Source organism: Balaenoptera physalus (genome assembly GCF_965194825.1).
Source record: "Balaenoptera physalus genome assembly, chromosome: 2".
Lineage (NCBI taxonomy): Eukaryota > Metazoa > Chordata > Mammalia > Artiodactyla > Balaenopteridae > Balaenoptera > Balaenoptera physalus.
The window spans coordinates 652,868-669,277 of NC_138883.1; the positions used below are offsets into that span (position 1 = coordinate 652,868).

Here is a 16,410-nt window from a genome sequence, read left to right on the forward strand (position 1 = left end):
ACTGCCCAGAGAGACCAGGACAGGACAGAAGTGGACTGGCTCAGCCGCCCACCGTCACTCGCTCGCACCCCGCCCCTCCGACGCCCCTCCGCGGCTATCAAGAGACTGGACGCATCAAACAGGCAGAGCAGTGCCACGTTCCATACAAAACTGTAAACAAGAGTCTTTAAAATGACAGAGGCCTCCTTAGTCCCAAACTCTGAGCCAGAGGCCCCCACCCAGGGACCCCAGGGGACCAGACCTCCGCCCACTCTGTCCTCCCTTCCCACCCAGGCCCCCAGGAGGCGGCGGTGGGACCCTTCCCGCTCTGGCTCGGGCCGTACACAGCGGCGCCCACGCTGGGCGGACTGGCCGAGCAGGGGCTGAGGTCCGTGGTCCGAAGGATTCCTGAGATGAAGAAGCGGCCGGAGGGCCCCCGGGGTTCGGGCACTCTCCGCACCTGGCCCCGTTGGGAGCCCGCCCCCACCCCATCCCATGCAAACCGCGCGCCTGCCGCCACGCGTCTCAGCGCCCCGCGGCGGCCCCTGTCACGTGTCCAGGGCGTCTCGCGTGGGCGAGGGCCCGTGCGGGCGGCCCGGCTGGCCGTGCAGCGGCGCGTGCGGCGGCACCGAGTTGCGCTGGGGGGCTGGGGGCTGCAGCTCCAGAGCCAGCGCGGGCGGCGGGAAGTCGCGCACCTGGCGGCGGTACTCCAGGAAGGTGCAGGCCTTGGTGGCGAGCGCCACCACGTTCTTGCCCACGAAGATGGCCGAGACGCGGCTGTCGCGGAACAGAGCCATGTTGGCGGCGCGCGCCAGCACGGCCACCACGTTGACGGTGGCGAGGCTGAGCCCCGGGTAGAGCATCATCTTCTGCGGCGCGATGTGCTCGCCCTGCATGCTGACCTCGCTGAGCGCCACGCACGGCAGCACCAGGAGCAGCATGTAGCAGTAGAAGAAGGTGAGGCCCTCGGCCCACAGGGGCAGCCCGGTGCGCGGCGGCTCCCACAGGTTGGCCTGCATGTCCAACAGGTCCAGCAGGTCCAGCGCCACCCAGAAGAGGCGGCCGCGCAGGTCCTCGCGCTTGCGGAAGGTGCGCACGTACTCCATGCGGTCGAGCGCCACGAGCAGCAGGAAGAGGCCGGGCACGCACACCGACAGCAGCAGCGTCAGCGCCTTGCGCGCCACCGGGTCGGCCGCGCTGCGCCGCGCCGCCTTGTAGTTCTGGAAGATGAAGTAGAGCTTGATCTCCAGCACGAAGATGTAGAGGAACCAGAGAATCATGGCGTAGCCGCGCTTGGCCGTGCGCACCTCGGCGCCTACCCACACGGCCACGTAGCGCAGCACCAGCAGGAAGCACACGTCGCCCACCAGCACGATGATGCACACGCCGATCTTGCGCGGGCCCTGGCTCTGCTCCACCAGGTACGCGTCCATGACCGCCATGCTGCCCACGACCACCAGCGTGGTCAGGCACACGTGGCGCCGGTCCGGGGGCGGCAGCACCATGGTCGGCCGCCGGGGCCCCGACCTGGGCGCGCGCGGCCCCACGCTAGGCGGGACGAGGCCCTGCGGCGGCGGCGGCGGCGGCGGCGCTCAGCCCTCGGGCATGGCGCGGGGCCCGTCCAGCCGCCCCGAGGGCGCCGCTGCTCCCGGCTGGCGAGCTCAGAATCTGAGGAGATCAGAGCAGATAGAGTCAGGATGCGGAGGGGGCGGCCTCTCCCACCCCGGCGACGTGCTTCCCGCGAGGGGCGCTGTCCCCGCTCGGGGCCCCGGGCCTCGGCCGCACGCACGCGCCCATGTGCGCACGGGGGGCCGCGAGCCAGAGCGGGGCCTCCAGGGGGCGCCGCAGCCCCACCTGAGACCCGAGACCTCGTTCCCGCCACCGCCGGGGAGGAAATGGAACGGAAGTGGCTTCTCCCCGCCGCGCGCGCGTCCCCGGGGACCCGGAGGTTTGTCCCTACTGGGCCCACGCCGCCGTCCCTCCGGCTCTGGCGGCCTGCGCCGCAGGCCCAGGGTTCCGTCCCGTGGCCGTTCCCGCGGGAGCTCGGGCGTCCTCGCTCCCGGCGCCGCACTGGGCGGGAGGCGGGCCTGCGCTCTCCGCTCTGCGCGCTCAGGGAAGGCCGGAGGAGCCGGAGCTCTGGACAGGTTTCCTGATCCAGGACTGAGAGTCATCCAAGGCCTGCGGATTCCATCCCAAAAGCCTCTCCGTGCCTCCCAACCCCTGCCTCGCAGCCCCTGCATCTTCCCTCCCTGCCTGGGCAGACTCAGTCTCCCCTCCCGTCCACCGTTCACAGGGCGTGTGGACCAGTCTCTGCCCTGCTCCCACCGTGGCTCCCTACTGCCCTGGCTGCGTCTCCTGCCGTGTACATCCCCCCAGCCCCGGCGCCAGCTCGTCCACGCTGCCCTGCCACCATGAAGGGGGGGGCCCCCTGCCACTCCCTGCCCCCTGCCCTTGGGGGCAATCTCAGGAAGCCTGCCCTCCGCTAACGCCCACCTGGACCTGCTCTGGGTTCCATGGCCCCCTGCGCCCCTCTCACACCCCTGGCACTGGCTGTCATGGCTGTGCTGGCCAGAGTCCCGCCGCGGGCTGCGGGTCGCCACACCTGTGCCCGCTGACACCTGGGGGACGATGGAGGCCCTGCGCCCTCACCCACCCGAAAGTCACTTGCAGGCTCACTCCCAGCCAGGCTCCCCATCCCTCCTGCCCCTCCCACAGCACCCCTGGCCCCAGGGCTCTGTCTACTGCCCTGTCTAGACAAGGACATAAAATTTAATGTCACGTGTGACTGTGGAGCCAGTGCCCAGCCTGCCCCTGGTGATACCGCAGCCCCCACTGCCTGGGGAAGGAGGTCCCCTTCCAAGTCGGCACCTCCACCCCTGCCCTCACTGCAGTGCTGCCCCACCCAGCACCCACCTCCCAGGGGTCCCTGCCGCCACATCCAGGACCCCCAACCACTCTGAGCTCGGACGCGTCGAGTAGTAGGTGCTTCGGGAGGGTCATCGGCCTATTATGCCCCTGCCTCCACACTTTCATGAGCTCCTGCTCCCCACTCACACACCCACCCCGTGTCCACCCCCACTGGGTGGACACGCTTGACCCACGAAGCCCCCCCGCCACACACACACACACCTGGGCCTCCTATGGCTGCAGCAGCGGCCTGGGAATTTCCTTCATCCCAGCCCTTGGCCAACTAGCCAAACAGCCGCTGCACCGCTAACCCCTTCCTCCCCACCCATACCACGGCTCACTCACTCATCAAACATGCGCGCAGGGCTGAGGGTGCCGGGACAGACCCCGTCACAGAGGGAGCCCCGGCCCCTGCCCCAGGCAGCCAGCGCCAGGGCCTGGCCACCCCTCCCCCACACCCTGCCGGGCCTCTCCCTGGGGACTGGCCCTGCTGCCCTGGCCGTCCCGGGCCCGGCCCGGTGCCTCCTGCACGCCCCACTGCCCGGACCTCACAGACTCCGGAGCCTCCGGGCCCTTCACTGCCCGCCTCCTCCCCGGCGCCTCACACGCCCTCCCGCCCCTACCGTCCCTCAGTGCCCACATGGGTGGCAGGGGGAGAGAAAAGGGCCGCCCTCCCCCGGCCCCAGCCCGATCGGACAGAGGGCGGTGAAGGGGTTGGGCCGCTCCCCGCAGGCTGCGTGTCAGCTCCTCTGACCCCACCGCCCGCTCCCCCGCCAGGCCTCACCCCTGCAGCGCCGCCCCTGCATCCCGCCGCCCCTGCGGCCGGGGAGTCGGGGTTCACCGGGAGCCCCAGCCCACGCACCCTGCCCGCGCGCCCTGCCCTCCCTTACCCGCTGCCGGCCAGATGCTGCGCCGCGCCGGGGTCGGCTCCGCGGAGCCTGTAGATGCGCGGGGCCGAGGCCGCGCTCTTCTGCGCTCAGCTGCGCCCGGAGCCCGCGCGCGCGCCCCGCCCCCGGCCTGAGGCCCCGCCCCGCGCTCCCAGCCGCCTGTGCCCGCCTGACGGAGATGGGGGTCCCCGCGCCCCCGCCCCCTCCGCAGCGCCGGTTGCCAGGGCGACGGCACTGCGCAGCAGCGGCCCCCGGGACCTGAGGCACTGGGCAGCCTGACGCCCCCAGGGTCCACGCGCAAGCCCGGGAAGTCTCCTCTCCACCGTCCTCACCCAACAGCCGGAGAATCGCCCCGCGGGCGCCTCAGTTCCGCTCACGTCCTGAAATTCCATGGCAGCCCGTACCCGGGCCGCCCACCAGGGTGACCCCGATCGCCTGCGACAGGCGGCCTGCGGGACCCTGTGCCTTACCCGCGGAGCTAGCCCCGACGTGGGGGCCGGGCTGCCCGCCGACTATCTGCAGGTGGCCCCCCGGGGACCTCGTTTGGGGACACGGCGCCGCGTCCCAGAGAAGCCCTGCATCCTGGGTTTCTCCAGCCTTCCCGGTTCTTATCTGAGGGCGGAGAGCAGGGCCACCGGGCAGCCCTCATCCTCTTCTCCAGCCACCCAGGGAGCATGCTAGGGTTTGGAGGCTCAGGCTTCCTTCCCCCCCACCGGAGTCCCCACCCTGCCCTCACTGAGCACCGCCCCCAACATGCCAGCCATGCCCACCCCAGGATGGAGGAGGGGACCGCACCGGCTGCCTACCTGCTGCCTCTGACAGGAGGAGACCAGGTCAGAGGGTGAAGGGACACCCCGGATCCCTCGCACCGGGTCGGCTTGCACCGAGGCCCCGCATGTGCCTGCTTCCACCCAGGTGGCCGAGTCTGTGCAGGCGATGGGATCCGCCGCCCTCCATCAGCACAGGGGGCCGGCCAGCGGTGCACCGGGGCCCGCAGGGAGTGAGGACAGCAGGCCGCCGCCCTGGGCCGTCCATAGAGGCACACGTGAGGTGCCGAGATGCTCTTGGGCTGGGCCCTCAGGATGGTTGACTGGGGGACACCAGCCCCCATAGCCACTCACACACTTGCCCTCACTGGGGGACACCAGCCCCCATAGCCACTCACACACTTGCTCTCACTGGAAGAAGTGTAGTCAGGACCCTAGAGCTGCCTCTGTGCCCAGGGAGGGGCCCCAGACCCAGGGATGGTTTACCTTCCCCAGGGAGGTCTCCAGGGACAAAGGGCCTGGGTAGCAAGGCCACTTCCTGCAGCATGGAGGGAGGCGGGGAGGAGGCCCAGGGAGCGCAGGTTCCGCCTGGCCAGCGGGCACCACCAGCAACCGCCTGGCACAACCACCCTAGCAGGCCCAGGAGGCAGAGGAGGGCCAGAAGCACCTCCAGGGCCCCCTGAGCCCACACCACAGCCCACACGGCCTGCTCCCTCCCTCCACCCTCCGCTCTCAGGGAGGGGCTGCCCCCCAGGCGACCCTGCCCATCTCCTCCCTCCCTCTGCCCTCCCCACCTCACCCAAGGGCTGCTGGGAAGGCCCAATCTTTAACCCCCGTCCTGCTTGCCTGAGTCAGTGCTCTAAACACCACACACCTCATCGCCACCCCGGCACCCAGTTCTTGCCTCTCAATCCCCCTATTTGTGTGTCCACCTCCCGTTGGCGCCAGGCCCAGAGCCCTTGGGACGTGGGCTGGCTCCCTCTGGAGGATGTCATTAAATTAAGGGCCTGGAGATCTGGGATCATCCAGATTATCAGGTGGGCCATTGTCATCACAAGTGTCCTATTGGGAGGGAGGCCGGGGTGCAAACACGCACTGAGGAGGGTGGCGTGTGGGATCGCCGAGGGGGTCTCTGTGTGAGGACCGCCCCCCAGGAGACCGTCCTTCTGGAGCGATGTGTGAGGAAGTGACTGGGTGAATTGTCAGGGCACCTGTAGTTTACCCTAAATGGTCCACAATACAATGTACATTTATTTCTACACGCACACTCACTTCAATAAAGAGAAACCAAATGTGGCAGGACAGTGAGAGTTGCCAAATCGAGACCAAGGATTTATATATATATATATACACACACACACACACACACACACATTTTTTTGGGGGGGGGAGGCGCCACACGGCTTGTGGGATCTTAGTTCCCTGACCAGGGATTGAACCCAGGCCCTTGGCAGTGGGAGCGCAGAATCTTAACCACTGGATCGCCAGAGAAGTCCCTGTTGTCTTTTTCTTTTACGTCTCCTGGGTTCCATTTTGGGTGAGATGGGATAAACCCTGTCTCATTCGCTGAGTGCAGCTATAAAAAGAAGGTAATGCATGAGGTACTGAGGGCTCTGAAGACTGGGCAGTAACAGGCAGACTGGGGGGAGAACCAGCATGTGAAGCAGCACCAACCTGGTGGTGAGTTTCTGGATCTTCCCCCCATATCCCCGGGCTGGACTCTGCCTGGTCCAGAAGCCAGACAGGGGGGCATGACAGGGGCAGAGAGCTCCAGGAGGGGCCCCCTAATTCTGGCTCAGGGAGGGAAAGAAGAGAGACTGGGAGAAGAGAGATTGGGAGGGGGGGTTCTGTTTGCTGCTTTGGGGCCCCTGGGCAATCCCACCTCCACCCAGGCTGCAGTCAAGGCATCGGGGTTCACAGGCGCCTTTTTAGGGAGAAGACCCTCCTCTCCAGTCAGAGGAGACGTGGTCCCAGAGGGTGGGACCCAGTTGCCTTGAGCGGACGGGGAGAGCCAGGCCCTTCTCTCTTTCTCAAGGTGCAGGCACAGTCAGGGGGAATGTGCAGGAGGGTGGGGTGACTAAAGCCCCCAAGTTCTGCCAGAGGGCTGGAAAGGGGAGCCCCAGCGAGCCAGAAAGTAACGGAGACATGCCGGAGAAGGGGCTCCAGAAGGCAACCCATGAAGTTGTTCATGACTTCTGGGCTCAACCCCAAGCCGTGTGTGCCCGGGTCCGATCCTAATTGTCACCCTGAGTCCGAGAACTGAAATACAGGACACAGCACTGCACAAGTCCCACACTGGCCACTGGGCAGTGCCCACACAGGATGGATTCAAATAACACTGCAAAGGCTTTGAAAACAGAACTGACATTGAAACCACTACCCACAGAAGGCTATTTGGAATTTTCTGCCTGAACCCAACTGGGTTGATTGCATGCTAAAACAAAAATATCACCATTCTCAATAGGATTTAAACAAGACCAGATATTCATAACGTAACGTTTGAATGTGCAGAATACAATCCAAAATTACTCTACATATGAAGAGCCAGGAAAATCCAACCCACAAGGGAAAAGAAAATCCAATGCCATCATGTCACAAATATTCTCAACAAAATATTAGCAGATAGAAGCAAGCAACATAAAAAATAAAAACAAAGAAATACCACAACCAAAGGGAGGTTATCTCAGGAAAACAAGACTGGTTCAACATGCGAAAATAAATCAGTGTGATCCACCATATTAATAACCTAAAGAAGAAACCATGTGATCATATCAATTCATGCATAGAAAGCATTTGACAGAATTCAATATCCATCCATGATAAATACTCTCAGCAAACTAGAAGTAGGAGAAATTTTACTGAATTTAATAAAGGGTATCTAAAAAGAAAAAAAAAAGAGACAAAACAAAACTACAACTAACACGATAGTTAATAATGAAGGACTGGGTGTTTTGCCCTAAGATCAGAAACAAGGCAAAGATGTCCACTCTATCCATTACTATTCGCTATTGTACTGGCAGTCCTAGCCAATGCAATAAAATAAGAAAACCAAATAAATGACATAACAGAATAGAAGGGAAGAAATAAGACTCTCTCTATTCGTAGATGGCATGAAAGTCTATGTAGAAAATCCCAAAAGTTCTACCAAAAAAAAAATCTGAGTACTAATAAGTGAGGTTAGCAAGGTTGCAAGATACAAGGTCAAAACAACTTCAATCCTGCTTCTACTGGAAGCAAACAACTGAAAACCAAAATTTTTAAAGCAATAATATTTACTTTAGCTCCCCCCAAAATTAAATACTTGGGTATAAATCTAACAAAACACATACAGGATTTATATGCGGAAAATGTCTGTTCAAATTCTTTACACATTTTTCCATTGCATTATGGTCCTTTTATTGTTGAGTTGTAAGAAGGAATTCTTTTTATGTTTTGGATACAAGTCTCTTACCAGATATGTAATTTGAAAATATTTTCTCCAATTCTGTGGGTTGTCTTTTCAATTTTTTTGATGGTGTCCTCTGAAGCTTAAAAACTTTTGATGACACATGCCGCAACGAAGATCCCACGTACCGCAACTAAGACCCAGCGCAGCCAAAGTAAATAAATAAATAAATATTTAAAAAAAAAAAAAAAAACTTTTGATGAAGTCCAGTTTATCTATCTCATCTTTTGTTGCTTGTGCTTTTGGTATCATATCTAAGAAGGTTTTGCCTAACCCTAGTCATAAAGATTTTCCCCCATGTTTTCTTCTAAGAGTTTTATAGGTTTAGGTTTTACATTTAGGTCTATGATCCATTTTTAGTTAAATTTTATGTATGCTGTAAGAAAGGGATCTGTTATGGGTTAAATTATGGTGCCCCAAAAGATATGCTGAAGTCCCAGTACCTGTGAGTGGGATCTTATTTGGAAATAGTCTTTGCAGATGTAATCAACTTAAATTGAGGTCATATTGGAGTAGGGTGGGCCCTAAATCCAATGACTAGTGTCCTTATAAGGAAAGAGAGATTTGAAGACACAGACACATACACAGAGGAAAGACAATCATGTGATGACAGAGGCAGCTCTTGGAGTGACGCAGCTGCAAACCAAGGAATGCCAAGGATTGCTGGCCACCACCAGGAGCAGGAGCAAATTCTCACTCAGAGTACCCAGAAGGAACCACCCCCGCCAACACCGTGATCTCAGACTTCTAGCCTGCAGAACTGTGAGAGAACAAATTTCTCTTATAAGCCATCCAGTTTGTGGTCATTTATTACAGCAGCCCTAGGAAACTAATACAGGATCCAGTTTAATTCTTTTGCATATAAAAATTTCATTCTTTTGCATATCCAGTTGTCCCAGTACCATTTGTTGAAAAGACTTTCCTTTCCCACTGAATTGTCTTAGCACCCTTTCAAAAATCAATTGACCATAAATGTAAGGGTTTATTTCTGGATTCTCAATTCTGTTCCATTGGTCTATATGTCTACTCTTATTACAGTACCACACTGTCTTTTCTTTTTTTATATTTATTTATTTATTTTGGCTGCGCCAGGTCTTAGTTGCGGCACACAGGATCTTTAGTTGCGGCATGCAAACTCTTAGTTGCGGCATGTGGGGTCTAGTTCCCTGACCAGGGATTGAACCCGGGCCCCCTGCATTGGGAGCGCAGAGTCTTAGTCACTGGACTACCAGGGAAGTCCCACACACTGTCTTTTTTTTTTTCAAATAATAATTTTATACATAATTTTAGGAGGTATGAATGTGATAAAGAATGCTTCGAGTGGGGTGTGCTACTTTATTATTTTTTTAATATAAATTTATTTATTTATTTTTGGCTGTGTTGGGTCTTTGTTGCTGTGCGCGGGCTTTCTCTAGTTGCGGCGAGCGGGGGCTACTCTTGGTTGCGGTGCGTGGGCTTCTCATTGCAGTGGCTTCTCTTGTTGCGGAGCACGGGCTCCAGGCACGCGGGCTTCAGTAGTTGTGGTACGTGGGCTCAGTAGTTGTGGCTCGTGGGCTCTAGAGCACAGGCTCAGTAGTTGTGGCACACGGGCTTAGCTGCTCTGTGGCATGTGAGATCTTCCTGGACCAGGGCTCGAACCCGTGTCCCCTGCATTGGCAGGCAGATTCTTTTTTTTTTTTAACATCTTTATTGGAGTATAATTGCTTTACAATGGTGTGTTACTTTCTGCTTTATAACTGCACACTGTCTTGATTACTGTAGCTTGTAGTAAGTTTTGAAATTGAGAAGTGTGAATCCTCCAACTATGTTCTTCTTTTTTGAGATTGTTTTGGCTATTCTGTATCCCTTGCATTTCCATATGATTTTAGGATCAGTTCGTCACTTTTGAAAAAAGCCGTCTGAGGTTTTGATAGGGACTGCATTGAATCTATAGATCAATTTGGTGATAAACATAAGATGTCTTTTCCATTTATTTAGACCTTCTTTAATTTCTTTTTTTTTTTTTTAAGCTCTTTTTTTTTTTTTTAATTTTTTAAATTTATTTATGGCTGTGCTGGGTCTTCGTTTCTGTGTGAGGGCTTTCTCTAGTTGTGGCAAGTGGGGGCCACTCTTCATCGCGGTGTGCGGGCCTCTCACTATCGCGGCCTCTCTTGTTGCGGAGCACAGGCTCCAGATGCGCAGGCTCAGCAATTGCGGCTCACGGGCCCAGCCGCTCCGCGGCATGTGGGATCTTCCCAGACCAGGGCTCGAACCCGTGTCCCCTGCATTGGCAGGCGGACTCTCAACCACTGCACCACCAGGGAAGCCCTCTTTAATTTCTTTCACCTGTGTTTTGTAGTATTCAGAGCACAAGTTTTACCCAACATTTGGTTAAATTTATTCCTAGTTTATTCTTTTTGATGCTGTTGTAAGTGAAATTGTTTTTCTTAACTTCATTTTTGGATTATTCACTGCTAGTGCATAGAAATACAATGGACTTTTGCATATTGATCTTGTATCCTGCAGCCTTGCTGAACTCATTTATTAGTCCTAATATTTTTTTGTGGATTCCTCAGGATTTTCTATATACAAGTTCTTGTCATCTGCAAATATAGTTCTACTTCTTCATTTCCAACCTGGATGCATTTTTTTTTTTTTTACTTGCTTAATTGCCCTGGCTGGAACCTCCAAAATAATGTTGAATAGAAGAGACAACAGTAAACATCCTTGCCTTGTTCCTGATCTTGGGGGAAAGCTTTCAATATTTCACCATTAAGTATTACGTCAACTGTGGAGTTTGGGTAGATTCCTTTCATCAGGTTGAGGAAGTTCCTTTCTATTCCTTGTTTGTTGAATGTGACCAATTAGCTCTAACTAAGGTGTGAAGGTGATTCAACAGAGAAGGGATAGTACTTTCACTAAATTGGACATCCATATGCAAACAAAAACAAAAACCCTCAACCTAAACCTCAAATCCCATACAAAAATTAACTCAAAATGGATCATATACCTAAATGTAAAACTATAAAACTTTTAGAAGGTAATGTAAAAGGAAATCTTCATGACCTGGTGCTGGTCAAAAACAAACAAACAAACAAACAAACATGACACCAAAAGCACAATCCATAAACAATAAATTGATAAACTGGACTTCATCAAAATCAAAAACTTTTGCTCTGTAAAATTCAAGTTTCAAGGAACAGTTAATTCCTACCTTAACAAGTTTTTCCAGAAAATAGGTGGCAAAGGCTGTGATGAGGCCAATGTAATCTTGATTCCAAAACATAATAAGGAAAATATGAAGAAAAAAAAGAAGAAAATTATAGACCTGTTTCACTTCAAGCATAGATATGAATGTTCTAAATAAAATTTTAGCTAACCAAAACCAACTGTATATTTAAAAGTTATAGTATCATGATCAAATAGGACTTCTCACAGGAATGCAAGGATGGTCTGACTTGGGAAAGGGTGTTGATGTGTTAATATAATGTAATTCATTACAATAAAGTAAAGGAGAAAATCATATGATTGTCTTGATTAATAAAGACAAAGCACTTAATAGTGATGATTCTAAAAAAGCTCCTAGGAAAATAAGAGTGGAAGGAAACTTTCTAAAAGCTATAAAGAGTTGGGACTTCCCTGGTGGTCCAGTGGTAAAGAATCCACCTTACAATGCAGGGGACGTGGGTTCAATCCCTGGTCAGGGAACTAGGATCCCACGTGCCGCGAGGCAACTAAGCCCGCGCGTCACAACTACTGAGCTCGCGCGCCTCAACTAGAGCCCGCGTGCCACAAACTACAGAGCCCATGCGCCCTGGAGCCTGCGCGCCACAACTAGAGAAGAGAGAAACCCACGCACGGCAACAGAGAGCCTGCACGCCACAACGAAAGACCCTGCATGCCGCAACTAAGACCCAACAAGCCAAAAATAAAAATAAGATAAATAAATAATAAATAAATCTTTAAAAAAAAAAAAAGCTATAAAAAGTTATATACCAAAAGAGCACAGCAAGCACCGTACTTCATGGAGAACCTCAGCCACATGCCCCTGAAGACTGAGAATCAGGATCACCACCTCGGATTGGTAAGCGTTAGCAAGACGGCCAGAATGAAACTACCATCATCACAGTATCTTTCTACACCAGCAACAGTAGGCAATAAGTCTCTTCATATAGAACCCCTACCGGTTCTGCTCCTGTGGTTGGACCCTGATGAAACACACGGTGATAAAAGCAGCGTAGTATTGGTACATGAACTGACCAGTGGAACAGAAGGGAGGTCAGGATGGACGGGAGCTGAATATGGAGAAGGCCCAGATCCACGAGGACAGGATACGTCTGTGTGTAGACGGTGCTGGAAACTGGCTCACCACATGGAAGAGACCTGGATTCCTGCCTGACGCCACGCACAGAGGACTCTGACGGAAGGAGGTGTAGGAGAATATGATACGAGAAAGGGAAACACGTCTTCAAATGTTAATTGTGAAAAGCAAGAGGCAAAAGCATGATGAATTCAATTAACACAAACTTTAAATTTTCCATTCAACAAAGGGAAACCATGAGCAAATTTTTAGACAGATGACAGAATGCAGAAGATATTTATAATATGTAAAACCAATGAAGGATTCATATCTCGAATTTTCAAGGAACTTCTGCAAAGCAATTTTTGAAAGTCAGCAGCCCCCAAACACCAACGATTAAAGGATATGACCAGCCAGTTGCAGAACAGGAAGGCCCCAAAACTAAGCAAGTGCATGAAAAGATGGTCAAATTCAACGATCAGACAAATGTCAAGTAAACTGGGAGACCACTTAATGCCTATTCAACTGGCAAACCTGCAGAAGCTAGGACATGCTGAGGGAGGGTCACAGGGACCGAAGATGTAGGAACTGGTGGGACCGTGGACTGGAACATCCAACCGACCAACTGGAGAACTCACTGGTCTGCTCCAGGTGTGCACCCCAAAGCCCGGCTCCCACAGGTCCACCCAAGAGCAGGGGCTTTTGTGAGGCAGCCAGGGTGTCCACGTGTAGGAAATGGTAAATGTAGTGAATCTGGGACCTTATCCGCTGGGCAGAAGCAGTGAAGAGCTGTACACACAGCTTCGAGGATGGAGCTTTAAAAACACAATACAGGGAATTCCCTGGCGGTCCGGTGGTTAGGACTCCAGACTTTCACTCCTGAGGGCACGGGTTCAATCCCTGGTCAGGGAACTAAGATCCCACAAGCCACTCGACAAAAAAATATAAAGTAAAATAAATAAAATACAATAAAACACAATACAAAGTGGAAAGAAACAGAATAGGGAAACACAAAGACTTGAGTTGATTAGGGCCACAGTTCCCAAACTGTGTGCTGAGGCACCCCAGGGTGCTACAGTGAATTCTCAGGGCCACTACAGGGTATTTTTCATTTTTGAGGGAAACACGGGATACAGAGCATGCCAGACACGTTGTGAATAATTCGACTGAACTCAGAGTTTCCATATTGGATCGCACTGCTTTCCTTTCTAAGATATCTCTTTGCAAAGCTGGTTAAACAGCAGTTGCTGAAATAAAAAAGCAAACACCAGGCAAAAATCCACATGGATCAGGTAATGCAGGTGGCAGTGTCCAATCTGATTAAGGTTTGAAAAGGTGTGTAGAGTCTTAACAGTTTCAGATATCCTATTAATAAGTAATCGTAGTTTCTAAGAATTAAGGTTTTTTTCAATTTATGTGTTGTTGGTTCGTTTGGGGTTTTGGGTTTGTTTGCTAAACTGCTACTAAGTTGTTAGTACCTAAATACTTATTAAGCTCTTTGGCCACAATACACGGAAGTGTTAGGTATTTCTTTGGACCAAGAGGTGCTGTGAAAAAAATTACTGAGCCATTGCAAGCGCCATGAGCTGAGAAAGTGCAGGAACAGTGAGGGCAATGCTAGCTGCCAAAACAATCAGACCCAAGAAACAACTTTAGGGGGAGCTAACAGTCACTGCTACCTTCCTCCCAAGGGAGACAAGCCAGGGTGCCCCATCTGGTCCCTGCCCCTGGCTCACCTCCCAGGGGCTCTGCGGGCTGCACGGCTGTCTCCATCAAGCCATGCCCGGCTCTTGATGACCCAGAGATACCCTAAAACTAAACTAAAGAGAGGAACGCCTGCACACCCACGTTCATCGTAGCGTTCTTCACAACAGCCAAGAGCTGCAAGCAACCCAAATGTCCACTGAAAGCTGAGGGGGTAAGCCTATCGAGGTCTATCCATAAATGGAATATTACTCAGCCTTAAAAAGGCAGGAAATCCTGACGCCTGCTACAACATGGACGAACCTCGAGGACTTTACGCTGAGTGAAATAAGGCAGTCACAAAAGGACAGATCCTGTGTGAGTCCACTCGTATGAGGTCCCTAGAAGGTCAGATTCACAGAAACAGAAAGGATGGTGGGGGCCCGGGGCTGGGGGAGGGGGAATTAGTGTTTAGTGGGGACAGAGTTTCTGTGCTGCAAGATGTAAGAAGTTCTGGAGATCTGTAGCACAACTGTGTAACTATCTTAACGCTCTTGAACTGTACACTTAAAAATGGCTAAGATGGCAGAAAAAAGAATGAAATCATGCCATTTTCAGGAACATGGATGCAACTAGAGATCATCATACTAAGTGACGTAAGTCAGACAAAGAGAAATATTACACGATATCATTTATATGTGGAATCTAAAAAATAATACAGATGAATTTATTTACAAAACAGAAACAGACTCACAGACATAGGAAACAAACTTACGGTTACCAAAGGGGAAAGGGGGTGGGGAAGGATAAATTAGCAGTATGGGATTCATAGATACAGTCTACTATACATAAAATAGATAACAAGGATTTTTTTTTTTTGCGTTTGACAAATTTATTTAACCATGAAATGACCACCCCAGTCTAGATAAAAGGCAACAAGGATTTACTGTATAGCACAGGGCACTATATTCAATACGTTGTAATAACCTATAATGGAAAAGAATCTGAAAAAAAAAAAAAATATATATATATATATATATATATATATGTGAATCACTTTGCTGTATACCGAAAACTAACACAGTATTGTAGATCAACTGTATTTCAATTTTTAAAAAATGGTTAAGATGGCAAACTTAATGTTATGTGTTTTTTACCACAATTTTAAAAAATTGTCCCTAAAAGGGAAGGAAAAACCTTGGGAATTGTAAATAAAGACGGTAAGAAGAAAAACAACTTAAAAGAGGAGCCGCCAGCTCACAAGCCCCACAGCCAAGAGAGCAACAGCTCCCAGGCCCCAAATCTACCAGCGCCCACCAGGCCCCAGCCCGACACCCCTCACCCGCCTTCTCGCTGAACCCCAGAAGCTCTCCCGCCAGGGGCAGACGGGGCCTTTTGGAACGAAGACAGGACCTGGCCCTGAACGGTGCCCTGACCCCGCTCAGAAGAAACTCCGAAATCCTGACCTGGGGCACAAAAGCCTGCAGCCCCTGCCCCTCTGCGACCCCACCTCTGAGCTCATGTCCTACCCCCTCCCAGACTCCCCCCATGCAGCCCCCGCATAAGCACCCCATTTCCTTTGCCTGGACCACCCTCCTGGGTGGGACACTCAGCACCCTCTCCTCCCCTCCTTTACCGTCTGGGCAGGCCTCCTCTGACCACCACCCTCTGTCACCTCGCGCCCCGACCCCGCACGGCCTGGGCCATCGCCCCCTGATGCATATTCGTTTATGGTGTTTGCTCTCCCCCAGACCCTGCCCCCAGCCCCGGGGCTGGCACACGTTGGGCACCTCGGGAATCCTGGCTGATGGATGAGAGGAGGAACAGCCCAGCTCGCCCAAGAAGGACGGAGAGGCCGGCGCCCAGCTGCTCTCAGCACCCAGGACCCAGTTGGGGGCCCCGGAGCTCCAGAGGCACGACTTCATGGCCACCAGCCACACCCACAGGCAAGGACACGGGTGCCGGGGCCTATGGACCAAGGTCGTCAACGGTGCCCCGCCAACAGGGATTGTCTCCTAAATGCCGCTCCTGCCCACCCAAACCTGAACTTCAGCAGGCCCCGGGGAATACCCCTCAGGCTGCAGCTGGGCCCGGGGGGGCCTCAGTCCTGAACAGCCAGCCACGCCCCCAAGCCAAGGTCAAGCCAAGGTCGACCAATGCAGACAAGGACGAGGGAGAGGGAGGCCGGCAGGTGGGTAGTGGGGTAGGGCACCAAAAGGACCGTGAAGGTGGAGGTGACAGAACAAGAGCCCGAGCACAGGAGGCAGAGCGGTCTGGCCGCGGGAAGGCACCTGGACTGGCTCCTCGATTTCTGACCTCACGGTTGACACACCCAAAGGACAGGTGCCCTGGGGGCGAGTGGGAACCGTTAATAAACCCACAACCACAAAGCCCCACGAGGCAGCCCCGCTGTCCCAAGCTTACCGACAGATGAGAATCCCTTCCCTACCCCAGTCATGGCTG

The 16,410-nt window shown here is 53.4% G+C and overlaps 1 protein-coding gene across 2 annotated transcripts; it reads right to left on the reverse strand.

The window, feature by feature from the left end:
* Positions 1–397: 397 nt before the first annotated feature.
* Positions 398–3,909, reverse strand: TMEM121 (transmembrane protein 121). 2 transcript variants are annotated; one of them, XM_082449944.1, is made up of 2 exons: positions 3,777–3,909; positions 398–1,647 (listed from the first exon to the last, which is right to left on the reverse strand). In XM_082449944.1, the coding sequence occupies exon 2, from the start codon at positions 1,482–1,484 to the stop codon at positions 528–530; it is 957 nt and encodes a 318-aa protein (XP_082306070.1). In that variant the 5' UTR covers positions 1,485–1,647; positions 3,777–3,909; the 3' UTR covers positions 398–527. The 2 variants fall into 2 exon arrangements, with proteins under 2 accessions (XP_082306070.1, XP_082306071.1); XM_082449945.1 differs by lacking the exon at positions 3,777–3,909 and adding an exon at positions 3,671–3,690.
* Between the last annotated feature and the right edge of the window lie 12,501 nt (positions 3,910–16,410).